Source organism: Oncorhynchus mykiss, chromosome 20, assembly GCF_057628025.1.
Source record: "Oncorhynchus mykiss isolate SJ-2025 chromosome 20, ASM5762802v1, whole genome shotgun sequence".
In the NCBI taxonomy this organism is placed as follows: Eukaryota; Metazoa; Chordata; class Actinopteri; order Salmoniformes; family Salmonidae; genus Oncorhynchus; species Oncorhynchus mykiss.
Genome location: NC_143041.1, coordinates 22,973,131 through 22,989,946, shown reverse-complemented (window position 1 = coordinate 22,989,946; position 16,816 = coordinate 22,973,131). Strand labels below are relative to the sequence as shown.

At 42.1% G+C, this 16,816-nt stretch overlaps 1 protein-coding gene across 13 annotated transcripts in view; it reads left to right on the top strand.

Moving 5' to 3' along the window:
* LOC110498770 (ATP-citrate synthase) overlaps positions 1 to 16,816 on the top strand; it is a 133,400-nt gene that overhangs the window by 85,194 nt on the left and 31,390 nt on the right. For all 13 annotated transcript variants that reach the window (XM_036955912.2, XM_090212614.1, XM_036955913.2 and 10 more), the window contains 4 exons: positions 1,406 to 1,560; positions 10,835 to 10,985; positions 11,397 to 11,540; positions 16,522 to 16,635. In XM_036955912.2, coding sequence (XP_036811807.2) covers positions 1,406 to 1,560; positions 10,835 to 10,985; positions 11,397 to 11,540; positions 16,522 to 16,635 — 564 coding nt within the window. The remainder of the gene's footprint in view (positions 1 to 1,405; positions 1,561 to 10,834; positions 10,986 to 11,396; positions 11,541 to 16,521; positions 16,636 to 16,816) is intronic.

Sequence of the window (16,816 nt, the reverse complement as noted above, 5' to 3'; positions counted from 1 at the left end):
TTAAAAATCATCTTTGGCAGCAATTACAGCTGAGTATTTCTGGGTACATCTCTTAAGACATTTTCATACCTGGATTGTAGAATATTTGCTCATTATTCTTTAACAAATTCTTCAAGCTCTGTCAAATTGGTTTGTTGATCATTGTTAGACAACCATTTTTAAGTCTTCCCATTGATTATCAAATAGATTTAAGTCAACTGTAACTTGGCCGCTCAGGAACACTAACTGTCTTTCTCTTAAGCAACTCCAGTGTAGATTTGACCTCGTGTTTTAGGTTATTATCCTGCTGGAAGGTGATTTGTTTGTGTCTGTTTTCCTCTAGGATTTTGGCTGTGCATAGCTGCATTACATTTATTTTTTATTATGCAAAAACTCCAGAGTCCTTAATGATTACAAGCATACCCATATCATGATGCACTCAGCACTAAAGGTTACATTTATGATTGAAAATATGGAGAGTGTTACTCGGTAATGTGTTGAATTGGATTTGCCCCAAGCATTGCACTTTGTATTAAGGACTTTTTTTTTTAAATCCAGTATTATTTTAGTGCCTTGTTGCAAACAGGGTGCATGTTTTTGGAATATTTTATTTTCTGTACAGGTTTCTTTCTTTTTACTCTGTAAATTAGGTTAGTATTGTGGAGTAACTACAATGTTCTTGATCCATCCTCAGTTTTCTCTTAACTGTTTTAATGTCACAATTTAGGCTTGCCCTAACAAAAGGGTTGAATACTTAATGACTGAAGACATTTCAGCTTTTTATTTTTTTATTAATGTGTAAAAACAAAATCAAACATAATTCCACTTTTATATTATGGGGTGTTGTGTGTAGGCCAGTGACTAATCTAAATGTTATCCATTTTAAATTCAGGCTGTAGCACAACAAAATGTGGAACAAGTGAAGGTGTGTGTGAGCTTTATAAAGCCGCTGTATATCATAAATCACATAAAATATATATGATAATATCTGATGGCCATAAGTGGCTGATTATTGATTTGTTTTTTTGGTGTGAAGATGTAAATATAGGCAGCAGTAATGGTTCTGTTGGGTCATGATACTGGTAAAAACCAATGTGTTGAATTTCCCCAGGGTACTGGTATCAGAGCTTGCTTCATTATCCATCTTCCCCAAGACACTAAGCTTACGCACTGAAGAATGCTTTTAGCTGAAACGTTTGTGTATTATTATAAAACACTAAAAACAAACATGCTCTTTGACAATAGTACACGGTGTGGCCCTTCTGATTTTTTTTTGGGTGGATAACATCTATTTGGGAGACTATAATGGTTTTCCATTCCATTTCCTTGTTTGGGCAATCTGCAGTTGCACGCTTTGTTATTATTGGGACTGCAGATTACCCCTTTAACAAGACCATATCTATGGTCTTTCCTTCTGTGTCCCTAGGAGCTGGGTCTGATCCGCAAGCCCGCCTCCTTCATGACCAGCATCTGTGACGAGCGTGGCCAGGAGCTCATATACGCAGGCATGCCCATCACAGAGGTGTTCAAGGAAGAGATGGGCCTGGGAGGCGTGCTGGGCCTGCTCTGGTTCCAACGCAGGTGAGAGGACAGTCTGGCCCCCTAGCAAAGAGACAGAAGTCCATTCTGTTTGGTCAGTGACTAATGAACTGGACCCTAGTATACACATTGCAGGATCTTCCAGGTCTGAAGTCCTGTTGCTCATCTTCTCCCTGCCGCTAAATTAATAAAAAAAAATATATATATTTATTTTACCTTTTATTTAACCAGGTAGGCTAGTTGAGAACAAGTTCTCATTTACAACTGCGACCTGGCCAATATAAAGCAAAGCAGTTCGACACATACAACAACACTGAGTTACACATGGAATAAACAAACATAGTCAATAATACAGTAGAAAAAGTCTATATACAGTGTGTGCAAATGAGGTAAGATAAGGGAGGTAAGGCAATAAATAGGCCATGGCGGCGAAATAATTACAATATAGCAATTAAACACTGGAGTGATAGATGTGCAGTTGAGTGTGCAAGTAGAGATACTGGGGTACAAAGGAGCAAAATAAATAACAGTATGGGGATGAGGTAGTTGGATGGGCTATGTACAGGTGCAGTGATATGTGAGCTGCTCTGACAGCTGGTGCTTAAAGCTAGTAAGGGAGATATGAGTCTCCAGCTTCAGTGATTTTTGCAGTTCGTTCCAGTCATTGGAAGCAGAGAACTGGAAGGATAGGAGGTATTGGCTTTGGGGGTGACCAGTGAAATATACCTGCTTGGAGCGCGTGCTATGGTGACCAGTGAGCTGAGATAAGGCGGGGCTTTACCTAGCAGAGACTTATAGATGACCTGGAGCCAGTGGGATATGCGACAAATATGAAGCGAGGGCCAGCCAACAAGAGCATACAGGTCGCAGTGGTGTGTAGTATAAGGGGCTTTGGTGACCAAACGGATTGCACTGTGATCGACTGCATCCAATTTGCTGAGTAGAGTGTTGGAGGCTAATTTGTAAATTACATCGCCGAAGTCAAGGATCGGTAGGATAGTCAGTTTTTCGAGGGTATGTTTGGCAGCATGAGTGAAGGATGCTTTGTTGCGAAATAGGAAGCAGATTCTAGATTTAATTTTGGATTGGAGATGCTTAATGAGTCTGGAAGGAGGGTTTACAGTCTAACCAGACACTTAGGTAGTTGTCCACATATTTTAAGTCAGAACCGTCCAGAGTAGTGATGGTGGGCAGGTGTGGGCAGCGTTCAGTTGAAGAGCATGCATTTAGTTTTAATTGCATTTAAGAGCAGCATTGAAGCTCGTCTGGAGGTTAGTTAACACAGTGTCCAAAGAAGGACGAGAAGTATACAGAATGGTGTCGTCTGCGTAGAGGTGGATCAGAGAATCACCAGCAGCAAGAGCGACATCATTGATGCAGACAGAGAAAAGAGTTGGCCTAAGGATTGAACCCTGTGGGGCACCCCCATAGACTGCCAGAGGTCCGGACAACAGGCCCTCCGATTTGACACACTAAACTCTGTCTGAGAAGTAGTTGGTGTACCAGGCGAGGCAGTCATTTGAGAAACCACTGCTGTTTAGTCTGCCGATAAGAATGTGGTGATTGACAGAGTCGAAAGCCTTGGCCAGGTTGATGAATACAGCTGCACAGTATTGTCTCTTATCGATGGCGGTTATGATATCGTTTGAGACCTTGAGCGTGGCTGAGGTGCACACATGGCCAGCTCGGAAACCAAGATTGCAGAGAAGGTACGGTGGGATTCGAAATGGTCGGTGATCTGTTTAACTTGGCTTTCGAAGACCTTAGATATAGATCTGTAGCAGTGTCTCCCCCTTTGAAGAGGGGGATGACCGCAGCAGCTTTCCAATCTTTGGGGATATCAGTCAATGCGATGAAAATATTCATTTTCATTAAATCACAAGTCAAATATATTGAAACACAGTTTAGCCTTTTGTTAATCACCCTGTCATCTCAGATTTTGAAATTATGCTTTACAGCCAAAGCAAGACAAGCATTTGTGTAAGTTTATCAATAGCCTAGCAAAGCATTATGCCTAGCTAGCAGCAGGCAGCTTGGTCACAAATCAGAAAAGCAATCAAATTAAATCGTTTACCTTTGATGAGCTTCGGATGTTTTCACTCACGAGACTCCCAGTTAGACAGCAAATGTTCATTTTGTCCCATAAAGATTATTTTTATAGCCGAAACACCTCCGTTTGTACTTCACGTTTGGTTGAGAAATCCACCGGAAACTGCAGTCACGACCACGGCGAAAAATATTCCAAATTAGATCCATAATATCGACGGAAACATAGCAAACGTTTTTTATAATCAATCCTCTGTGTTTTTCAAATATCTATTCGACTATATATCAACCGGGACAGGTGGCTTCTTAGTAGGAAAGAGAGAAACAATGGTCGCATTTGTCTATTACGCACATCACTCAGAGCCTCCAGCTGACCATGACGCAATGTTGTCGTTCAGGCTCATTTTTCAAATAAAGCCTGAAACTATGTATTGTGACACTAGACACATTAGGGAAGCCATAGAAAAAGGAATCTGGTTGATATGCCATTCACTGCTCAATAGGGACGCATAGGAACGCAGAGCTTTCTAAATAAGAGTCTTCCTGATTGGATTTTTCTCAGGCTTTCGCCTGCAATATCAGTTCTGTTATACTCACAGACAATATTTTTACAGTTTGGAAACTTTAGTGTTTTCTAGCACCAAGCCACAGAAAAACACAGCCATTTTTCCAGCCAAAGAGAGGAGTTGCAGAAATAGAGAAAATTAATCACTAACCTTTGATCTTCATCAGATGACACTCATAGGACTTCATGTTACACACTACATGTATGTTTTGTTTGATGAAGTTCATATTTATATAAAAAAATCAGAGTTTACAATAGTTCTAAAACATGCGGTGATTGTGCAGAGAGCCACATCAATTTACAGAGAACTCATAATAAACATTGATACGACTATTATACATGGAACTTTAGATAAACTTCTCCTTAACCTCTTACGTCGACCCGACACGCAAGCCTCCCATCTAGACACCTGGAAATGCAAATGCGCTACGCTAAATGATAAATGTACTCGTTAAAACTCAAACGTTCATTAAAACACACATGCAGGGTATTGAATTAAAGCTACACTCGTTGTGAATCTAGCCAACGAGTCAGATTTTTTAAATGCTTTTCAGCGAAAGCGTGAGAAACTATTATCTGATAGCATGCAACACCCCAAAATACCTGAAGGGGACGTAAACAAAATAATTAGCGTAGCCGGCGCTACACAAAACGCAGAAATAAAATATAAAACATTCATTACCTTTGATGATATTCTTTGTTGGCACTCCTATATGTTCCATAAACATCACAATTGGGTATTTTTCCTGATTTAAATCCGTCCATGTATGCCCAAAATATCCATTTGTATAGCCTGTCTGGTTCAGGAAAAAGCTCCGGTCCAAAACGCAACGTCATTTTTTAAAATGATATAAGTTGCCTATATTCTTTGACAAAACACTTCAAACTACTTTTGTAACCCAACTTTAGGTATTTGTAAACGTTATTAATCGATCAAATTGATCACTGGGCGATCTGTATTCAATAGCAGCTACTCAAGAAAACGTTGTCCTTTCTCTCTCTTCCAAAAGTCTCTTCCTGAATGCCGGACGTAATGAAGGATCTATTTGTCATTACACAAAGGATTTTTGTCAACGAAAATGACGTTTTTGGCAACATCGTGTGGAAGTTGTAGGAACTGCAAGCTCCCGGCTATATATTTTTGCTTGCAATAAACAATTCAGAGACTGGCGGATTAATACTTTTCTGTGGTATTTGTGACCAGGTTTTTCTTGGGATTTCGCTTGCTGTTCACATTCTGTTATAGTCACAGACATTATTTAACCAGTTTTAGAAACGTGAGAGTGTTTTCTATCCACACATACTAATCATATGCATATACTATATTCCTGGCATGAGTAGCAGGACGCTGAAATGTTGCGCGATTTTTAACAGAATGTTCGAAAAAGTAGGGGGTAAGCTTAAGAGGTTTTTAATTAATGCAACCGCTGTCAGATTTCAAAAAAAGTTTACGGGGGAAAGCAAACCATGCAATAATCTGAGTACAGCCTTTTTGGGTAGTTAACATTACTCAGCATTTTAAATATTCACTTTGATGATCTTCATCAGAATGCACTCCCAGGAATCCCAGTTCCACCATAAATGTTTGATTTGTTCGATAATGTCCATCTATGTCCAAATATCTTCTTTTGTTAGGGCGTTTGGTAAACAAAAGCGCTTTCAGGTCGCGCCGAACCTCGCACGAAAAGTTCAAGTTCCGTTACAGCCCTTAGAAACATGCCAAACTAAGTATGGAATCAATCTTTAGGATGTTTTTTAAAACTTAAGGTTCCAACCGGACAATTCCTTTGTCTGTACAAATTAAGTGGAACCTAGCCACCTTTCACGTGAGTGCGCCAGACCGGGGCTGTGGCACTCTGCCAGACCGGGGCTGTGGCACTCTGCCAGACCGGGGCTGTGGCACTCTGCCAGACCACTCGCTCAAAGAGCTCTTATGAGCCCCTCCTTTAGAGTAGAATCCTCAAAATAGGTTCTAAATACTGTTGACATCCAGTGGAAGCCTTGGGGAGTGAAACATATCCCACTATCTTCAATGGGGGCTGAGTTGAAAAACTACAAACCTCAGATTTCCCACTTCCTGGTTGGATATTTTCTCAGGTTATTGCCTGCCATATTAGTTCTGTTATATTCACAGACATCATTCAAACAGTTTTAGAAACTTCAGTGTTATCTATGCAAATTCTAGGTTTTACGGCTGAGTAGCAGGCAGTGAACCACCCCTCCCGGATCCGGGATAATTGTCATCAGCAACGCTGAATAGCATAGCGCAACAGTCAAATAATATTACTAGAAAATATTGATGAAATCACAAGTGCAATATAGGAAAACATTAACCTTTTGTTAATCACCCTGTCGTCTCAGATTTTGAAGTTATGCTTTACAGCGAAAGCAATCCAAGCGTTTAAGTTTATCGATAGCATAGCATTATGTACACTTAGCATCAGGAAGCTTGGTCACACAAATCAGAAAAGCAATCAAATTAACCGTTTACCTTTGATCTTCGGATGTTTTCACTCACGAGACTCCCAGTTACACAGCAAATGTTCCTTTTGTTCCATAAAGATTATTTTTATACCCAAAATACCGACGTTTGTTTGTCGCGTTATGTTCAGAAATCCACAGGAAAGAGCGGTCACGACAACGCAGGCGGAAGTTCCAAATAGTCTTCATAATGTCCACATAAACATGTAAAACGTTTTTTAGAATCATTCCTCAGGTAGTTTTTAAAATATATATTCGATAATATATCAACCGAGTGTGTAGCTTTTTCCATAACAACGGGAGGAACAATGGCCGTCTTACTCAATTGCGCACCAACTCACTCTGAGAGCCCCCACCTGTCCACTTACGCAATGTGATCCTTCACGCTCATTCTTCAAAATAAAAGCCTGAAACTATGTCTAAAGACTGACACCTTAGGGAAGCCACAGAAAAAGGAATCTGGTTGATATCCCTTTAAATGCGCAATAGGGATGCATAAGAACAGAGATTTCAAAAACAGGGGCACTTCCTGATTGGATTTCCCTCGGGTTTTGGCCTGCAATATCAGTTCTGTTTAACTCACAGACAAACTTTAGTGTTTTCTATCCTAATATGTCAATAATATGTCAATAATATGCATATTCTAGCATCTGGTCCTGAGAAATAGGCCGTTTACTTTGGGAACGTTATTTTTCCAAACATAAAAATAGTGCCCCCTAGCTTCAAGAGGTTAATTTGGGCACGTTTTTGATTCAAGCTACCCAATACTGCCCCCTAGCACAAAAGTTAAAGATTAACCAGGCATCCTCTACTAACAGAATGAGGTCAATATCCTCCCAGGATACCCGGGCCGTGTCGATTAGAAAGGCCTACTCGCTGAAGTGTTTTAGGGAGCGTTTAACTGCTGACCCATTACGGACGCAGGCAATGAGGCAGTGATCGCTGAGATCCTGGTTGAAGAGAGCAGAGGTGTATTTGGAGGGCAGGTTGGTTAGGATGATATCTATGAGGGTGCCCGTGTTTATGGATTTGGGGTTGTACCTGGTAGGTTCATTGATCATTTGTGTGAGATTGAGGGCATCAAGCTTAGATTGTAGGACGGCCGGGGTGTTAAGCATGTCTCAGTTTAGGTCAGCCTAACAGCACGAGCTCTGAAGATAGATGGGGGGGAATCAATTTACATATGGTGTCCAGGGCACAGCTGGGGGCAGAAGGTGGTCTAAGGCAAGCGGCAAAGGTGTGATACTTGTTTCTGGAAAGGTGGATTTTTAAAAGTAGAAGCTCCAAAATGTTTGGGCACAGACCTGGATAGTTCGGTTGTGGCCAACAGTTTTGAGAATGACGCAAATATACATTTTCAAAGTGCTCAGTTTGTATGATCGCAATTTGCATATACTCCAGAATTTTATGAAGAGTGATCAGATGAATTGCGATTAATGGATTTCAGCCCTGCCACAAAAGAACCAGCTGACATGTCAGTGATTCTCTCGTTAACACAGGTGTGAGTGTTGATGAGGACAAGGCTGGAGATCACTCTGTCATGCTGATTGAGTTCGTATAACATACTTTAAAAGGAGGGTGGTGGTGGCCTCCCGGGTGGCGCAGTGGTCTAGGGCACTGCATCGCAGCGCTAGCTGTGCCAGCAAAGACTGGGTTCGCGCCCAGGCTCTGTCACAGCCGGCCGCGTCTTCACAATTGGCCTAGCGTCGTCCGGGTTAGGGAGGGTTTGGCCGGTAGGGATATCCTTGTCTCATCGTGCACCAGCGAATCCTGTGGCGGACCGGGCGCAGGTGCACAGTGCACAGTGACACATTTGGGCGGCTGGCTTCCGGGTTGGATGCGCGCTGTGTTAAGAAGCGGTGCGGCTTGGTTGGGTTGTGTTTCGGAGGACGCATGGCTTTCGACCTTCGTCTCTCCTGAGCCCGTACGGGAGTTGTAGCGACGAGACAAGATGGAGACCACAAAATTGGGGAGAAAAGGGGGTAAAATAAGAGTGGTGCTTCTTCCTCTGTCAACCATGGTTGCCTGCAAGGAAAAAAATGCCGTCATCATTGCTTTGCACAAAAAGTGCAAAAAAAAGTGCAAGGATATTGCTGCCAGTAAGATTGAAACCTAAATCAACCTTTTATCGGATCATCAAGAACTTCAAGGAGAGCGGTTCAATTGTTGTGAAGAAGGCGCCCAAGAAAGTCCAGCAAGCGACCATCTCCTAAAGTTGATTCAGCTGCGGGATCGGGGCACCACCAGTACAGAGCTTGCTCAGGAATGGCAGCAGGCAGAGTGCATCTGCACGCACAGTGAGGCAAAGACTTTTGTTGTCAAGAAGGGCAGCAAAGAAGCCAGTTTTGTCCAGGAAAAACATCAGGGGCAGACTGATATTCTGCAAAAGGTACAGGGATTGGATTGCTGAGGACCGGGATAAAGTCATTTTCTCTGAATCACCTTTCCGATTGTTTGGGGCATCTGTAAAAAAGCTTGTCTGGAGAAGACAAGGTGAGCGCAACCATCAGTCCTGTGTCATGCCAACAGTAAAGCATCCTGAGACCATTCATGTGTGGGGTTGCTTCTCAGCCAAGGGAGTAGGCTCACTCATATTTTTGCCTTAGAACACAGCCATGAATAAAGAATGGTACCAACACATCCTCCGAGGGCAACTTCTCCCAACCATCCAGGAACAGTTTGTGACGAACAATGCCTTCTCCAGCATGATGGAGCACCTTGCCATAAGGCAAAAGTGATAACTAAGTGGCTCGAGGAACAAAACATTGATATTTTGGGTCCATGGACAGGAAACTCCCCAGACCTTAATCCCATTGAGAACTTGTGGATAAACAAAAACCCACAAATTCTGACAAACTCCAAGCATTGATTATGCAAGAATGGGCTGCCATCAGTCAGGATGTGGCCCAGAAGTTAATTGACAGCATGCCAGGGCAGATTGCAGAGGTCTTGAAAAAGAAGGGTCAACACTGCAAATATTGACTTTGCATCAACTTCATGTAATTGTCAATAAAAGCCTTTGACACTTAAGAAATGCTTGTAATTATACTTCAGTATTCCATAGTAACATCTGACAAAAATATCTAAAGACACTTAAGCAGCAAACTCTGCAGTAGATTGCAACTCCGCCCCCTTTGGCAGTTCTATCTTGTCGGAAAATGTTGTAGTTAGGGATGGAAATTTCAGGGTTTTTGGTGGTCTTCCTAAGCCAGGATTCAGACACTGCTGGGACATCCAGGTTGGCAGAGTGTGGTAAATCAGTGAATTAAACAAACTTAGGGAGGAGGCTTCTAATGTTTACATGAAACCAATGCTTTTACGTTTACAGAAGTCAACAAATGAGAGTGCCTGGGGAATGGGGGCGGAGCTCGGCACTGCAGGGCCTGGATTAACCTCTACTTCACCAGAGGAACAGAGGAGGAGTAGGATAAGGGTACGGCTAAAGGCTATAACTGGTCGTCCAGTACGTTCGGAACAGCGAGAGTAAAAGGAGCAGGTTTCTGGGCACGGTAGAATAGATTCGAGGCATAATGTACAGAAGGGTATGGTAGGATGTGAATACAGTGGAGGTAAACCTATGCATTGAGATATTATTTCTAGAAACATCATTTAAACCAGGTGAGGAAACCGCATGTGTGGGAGGTGGAACTTAAGGGTTAACTAAGGCATATTGAGCAGGGCTAGAGGCTCTACAGTGAAATAAGGCAATAATTACTAACCAAAACAGCAATGGACAAGGTATGTTGACATTAGGGGAAAGCATGCGTAGCCGAGTGATCATAGGGGTCCAGTGAGACAGCTAGCGGGCCGGGGCTAGCAAGCTAGCAGAGGGGCCTTAGAGGGACGTCACGACGGAAGAAGTCTGTTGTAGCCCCCTCGTGCTGTTACGTCGGCAGACCAGTCGTCATGGATCAGCAGGGCTCCGTGTGGTAAAAGGGTCCAAGCCAATTGGCAAAATAGGAGTGTCTTTGATTGGCCAGAGATTTCTCACACCCGAGTGTGTTCATTAGGCACCAAACGGAAGAAGGACTGACACCTGGAAGGATTACCTGGACTTTTTTTTACCTTCAGATTTTGTTTTTCTGTTGCACAACATTTTCTGTTGCGTGCCTGTATAAGAATGAACACGAATGCTCCATGAACACTCCACTTTGGTGTTGTGCACTGACATGGCCCCATCACTTCTCCCTCCAGTTATCCTCCCACATCTTGATTTTTCCCTAGGTTACCGCGCTACGCCTGCCAGTTCATTGAGATGTGCCTGATGGTGACTGCAGACCATGGGCCCGCCGTATCTGGTGCCCACAACACCATAGTCTGTGCCCGTGCCGGCAAGGACCTAATCTCCAGCCTGACATCCGGCCTGCTCACCATTGTGAGGACACACACACACACACACACACTGTGTGACTTCCTGAAATCTTCCTGAAATTTGAAAATGCATCAAGTCCAGTTACCATTAGTATCTATCCAATGTCTTCCATACCTCTCAGATTAAAGGTCTTGAAGGAAGGGAATGAGAAAAAGGGAAGATTTCAAAAGACCATTACTTCTGCACTTGCACATTCTCCATCGTGGATTTAAAAAGCATAGCATTGGTCTAAGGCTCTCTCTAGCCAAGATCTTTGGCTTCCACCATTTGTTAAATGAATGCAAGAATCTGTATAAGTTCAGGAAAAGTGTGGAGAATTTGGATGTAGCCCACTACTGGGACACTGACAAAAAGGGGTTGTCTTAACTTGTAAGAGTTTAGAGACGAATATACTTTGTTGATATTGTTTCCCAGGGGGACCGCTTTGGAGGAGCTTTGGATGCTGCGGCCAAGCAGTTCAGCAAGGCGTTCGACAGCGGCGTGCTGCCGATGGAGTTTGTCAACAAGATGAAGAAGGATGGCAAGCTGATCATGGGTATTGGGCACAGGGTCAAATCGGTGAGCAGTAAATTACAAGGATTTAAATATAGCGACATTTCCAGTTAATTTGAACGATTCCATCTCCAATTTATTTGAATGAGCATATACTAACACAAATATTATTTATTTAATGAGTTATCATTCATATGAGGAAATCCGTCAATTGAAATAAATTCATTAGGCCCTAACCTGTGGATTTCACATGATTGGGAATTCAGATAAGCGTCTATTGGTCACAGATACTGTACCTTTTTAAAAAGGCCCTCACAATAAGCCTCAGGATCTCGTCACGGTATCTCTGTGCATTCAAATTCCCATCGATAAAATGCAATTGTGTTCGTTGTCCATAGCTTATACCATACCATAACCCCACCGCCACCATGGGGCACGCTGTTCACAACGTTGACATCAGAAAACCACTTGCCCACACATCATACACTGGTCTGTGGTTGTAAGGCCGTTGGACGTACTGCCAAATTCTCTAAAACGACGGAGGTAGCTTATGATAGAGAAATTAGCTTTAATGGCTCTGGTGGCCATTCCTCCAGTCAGTATGCCAATTGCACGTTCCCTCAACTTGAGACATCTGTGGTATTGCAGTGCATTCGGAAAGTATTCAGACCTCTTGACTTTTAGCCTTATTCAAAAATGGGTTCAATAGTTTTTTTCCCCCTCATCAATCTACACACAATAACCCATAATGACCAAGCGAAAGCAGGTTTCTCAATGTTTGCATTTATATATTTTTTTAAATTCTGAAATATCACATTTACATAAGTATTCAGACCCATTGCTATGAGACTTGAAATTGAGCTCAGGTGCATCTTTTTTCCATTGAACATCCTTGTGATGTTTCTACAACTTAATTGGAGTCCACCTGTGGTCAATTCAATTGATTGGACATGATTTGGAAAGGCACACACTTGTCTATATAAGGTCCCACAGTTGACAGTGCACGTCAGAGCAAAACCAAGCCATGAGATCAAAAGAATTGTCTGTAGTTCTCTGAGACAGGGTTGTGTCAAGAGACAGATCTGGGGAAGTATACCAAAACATTTGTCTCATTTAAGGGCCCCAAGAAAAGAGTGGCCTCCATTCTTAAATAGAAGAAGTTTGGAACTACCAAGACTCTTCCTAGAGATGTTCGCCTAGCCAAACTGAGCAATCGGGGGAGAAGATCCTTGGTCAGGGAGGTGACCAAGAACCTGATGGTCACTCTGACGGAGCTATAGAGTTCCTCTGTGGAGATGGGAGAACCTACCAGAAGGACAACCATCTCTGCAGAACTCCACTAATCATGCCTTTATGGTAGAGTGGCCAAACAGAAGCCACTCTTCAGTAAAAGGAACGTGACAGCCCGCTTGGAGTTTGCCAAAAGGCACCGAGCATGAGAAATAAGATTCTCTGGTCGGATGAAACCAAGATTAAACTTTTTGTCCTGAGTGTCAAGTGTCACGTCTGGAGGAAACCTGGCACCAGTGAAGCATGGTGGTGGCAGCATCATGCTGTAGGTATGTTTTTCAGCAGCAGGGACTGGGAGACTAGTCAGGGTCCAGGGGAAGATGAATGGCGTAAAGTACAGAGAGATCATTGGCGAAAACCTGCTCCAGAGCACTTGGGACCTCGGACTGGGGCAAAGGTTCACCTTCCAACAGGACAACAACCCTAAGCACGCAGGAGTGTCTTCGGGACAAGTCTCTGAATGTTGGAACATTCTCTGGAGAAACATAAAAATAGCTGTGCAGAAACGCTCTCCATCCAACCTGACAGCGCTTGAGAGGATCTGCAGAGAGGAATGAAACTCCCCCAAATACAGGTGTGCCTAGCTTGTATTGTCATACCCAAGAAGACTCGAGACTGCCAAAGGTGCTTCAACAAAGTACTGAGTAAATGGTCTGAATACTTCTGTAAAAGTAATAATTTTTTTATGAATTCATGACTGACATCTTTGATTCGGTCTGTTGTGTCGGACTGATTTAAATTATGACAGGCTATTTTATCAAATGGATTACCTAAAGTTTGATTACGTGATTGAATTAAACCATGCTACAATTAACTTGTTAATAACCTGGGGCACCACGGAAGAGTGTTTATAGAGCTGCTGCCTTCCGAATAAACTCTTAAAGAGCTGAAGATCTTTTATCAATAGCAGTCAATTATTAATCGTCACCTTCTATCGGTCTCATTCTGATTGTCGTAAGTACTTGGTTATCTTCATGAACCCGGGCAAACAAATTATTTAAATTGTTTATTTTCTAAATAATCACACAGAATTACATATACACAGGATGGATCATACATCGATTACTAATCATGTCATAAAAGGTCCCTAGTGGACTAAACCGATATGACAGCTGGTTACACAAAGAAAGGGAGTTGGGTTTGAATGAAAGAGCGGGAAGACTGAGGAACAAAAGGATTGGGTCTCTATCGGACCTTGATAAGCTATGCTACTGTAAATACAGAATCTGTAAATACGCCCATTCAGAAAAGGAAAATGCGAGATGTATATTTACACCGAGCTGCGCTTCGATAGATGGATCGAAGATGGAAGACTGGTTTGTCCAGCAGAGCTTTGTCCTTTGACAAATCTTTCTGGTCGTAATGTTGTACGTTGTACCCTGTCGTTCTTATTAGGAGATTCTGTAATTTCCTTGGGCACGTACGTTTACAGCTGCAGCTGATAACTCGACTTCTAGGATGTATCACTTCTTTATTGAATACGAGTTCAAAGTTCATACCGTTTTGCCATAATCAGCTCGTGCTGTATTCTGGCTGGTCTTGTCGAAATTCATCCTTCCAGCGTGGGGATAGTCACCTCCACGTTGAAAAAGCCCCTTTTTCGCGCCTAGGCTCTGTCGCAGCCGGCCACGACCGGGAGGTCCGTGGGGCGATGCACAATTGGCCTAGTGTCGTCCGGTTTAGGGAGGGTTTGGCCGGTAGGGATATCCTTGTCTCATCGCACACCAGCGACTCCTGTGGCGGGCCGGGCGCAGTGCATGCTAACTAAGGTCACTAGGTTCACAATGTTTCCTCCGACACATTGGTGCGGCTGGCTTCCGGGTTTGATGCGTGCTGTGTTAAGAAGCAGTGCGGCTTGGTTGGGTTGTTTTTCGGAGGATGCATGACTTTCGACCTTCATCTCTCCCGAGCCCGTACGGGAGTTGTAGCAATGAGACAAGATAGTAACCATTAACAATTGGATACCACGAAATTGGGGAGAAAAAGGGGGTACAATTTTAAACAAAAACAAACAACAACAAAAATAGCCCTTTTTTAAATTTCCTTTTCCTAATGTCGTCGGGAACTAGAGCTGATTTCCATCGGGTTTTTGTATTAAGGGAGAGAAGGCCGTGTTCCATAGTTTTCAACCAATGTCTGTTCACTTGGTCATTACCACTGAGTGAGCACAGTTTACGTATGAAAACAATTCATTTAGAAGCTAAATTACATTTTAATATTTTCACAAATAGGTTCATATTTAAACATTTAAATTGCACAACAATTCCATGTGAATCTGATAACTAGTATGATACAATGCATGTCATCCTATCATCAGATATAATTTCCCAGACACCAACTCATCTGACATCATATTCTTTAAGTACCAATTGACACTTTCAACTGGTTGGATTACAGAAATATTGTACCTTTCCCCAACCTTTTGATGTTAACACAGGGCTTTCAAAGAGTTCTTTCTCTATTGGCTTTCCAAGAGGGAAAGGTGATTATGGGGGTCATAAACCTCATACAACAGGTTAATGTCATGACAGGTCTTATGTAGCAACATGTGATATTGTTTTTTTTTACGGATAAAGGTAGACACAAGACTATAAAATGGTATATCATACACTGCATTTCAGGAACAATGGGAAAGTAATTCTGCTTTGAAAATTGATCAACTTGTAACCTCACTTTTGAGAAAATGGCCTTTGAATGTTTTGGTACCTACTGGAGAGCTCTTCATTGTCTTTCGTAAAATGTCTAAAAAACAGTTTTTGCTTTGTCATTATGGGTTATTCTGTGTATATTGATGAGGGGGAAAAAAATATTGAATCAATTTTAGATTAAGGCTGTAACATAATGTTCTAATCTTCTAATTCTGAGTAAAATCTCAAGACACTGTGAAGGCTTAAACAAGTTTATTCTTTCCAGAGGATCAATGCAGCTGCATTAGATGAAGACATTTTCACACAAGCACTGATATAACCGTTCCTCCTTGGCTGAGTCTCCTCCTACACATCTGAACAGCCAATGCATTTCTGTTGCTAGACAGAACCTTAGTGATATCTGTTGCTAGACAGAACCTTAGTGATATCTGTATAATCTGACCTGACCTCTACCCCAAAGTGCTCACTCCTCCCCAACTCACGGCTGTCATGGTGACTGGTACTAGACTGTGTCTTCTCCTCCCAGAGGATCCTTCCCATAGGATTCCTGATGGCCAACAATAACATATCCTGACATAATGTAAACGTTATACATTACCCTCTCTCCCTCAGTGACATGAATAAGTATATTTTATATTCTCAGAACTCAGCAGTAACAATATTGGAAAGTCAAGTTGTCTGAATACTTTCCGATTGCACTGTTTGTTGTGACAAAAGTGCGTATTTTACATGTTGCGTTTATTTTTGTTCAGTGTAGATTAAAATAATCCTAAACCTGTTTTTTCAAGACCAGATGTATGGCTGCTTTTAAACATGCAGCCCAATTATTGGCAAAAGATCAGACTTTCTGTTTTGGTCAAAATATCAATTAATGGCAAAATATCAGAATTGGGCTGCCTGTGTTAAGTCTAACTAGAATTTTTGTTATTTGACACCATGATTTGCAAGAAAGTACGCATTAAGATTTGATTCCCGTCCTTAGTCCTATTGCCTTAAAATTAAATCAAATAAATTCAGAAGTGTGTGTATACCTCTACAGCTCAGTGGCAGAATGGATACATTGACATATTTGCTGGCAGAATGATCTAAATGTGTTGATTTAATTGTAGATCAACAACCCCGACATGAGAGTCCAGATCCTGAAGGACTTTGTGAAGGGGCATTTCCCTGCCACTCCGATGCTGGATTACGCTCTGGATGTGGAAAAGATCACCACCTCCAAGGTACTGCCCTCTACTAACCTCTCACTTCTCTACCTAGTGGTGCAGGCTACTTTATTTAGGGAATACTTCATTTATTTTGTTACTTGATCATTTTTGGTCAAGGTTACAGGTACAATACATTCTTATCAAGCTTAGTGCTGCCGTTAACATAGTTTAGACTATTTTGAATCCATTACTGTCC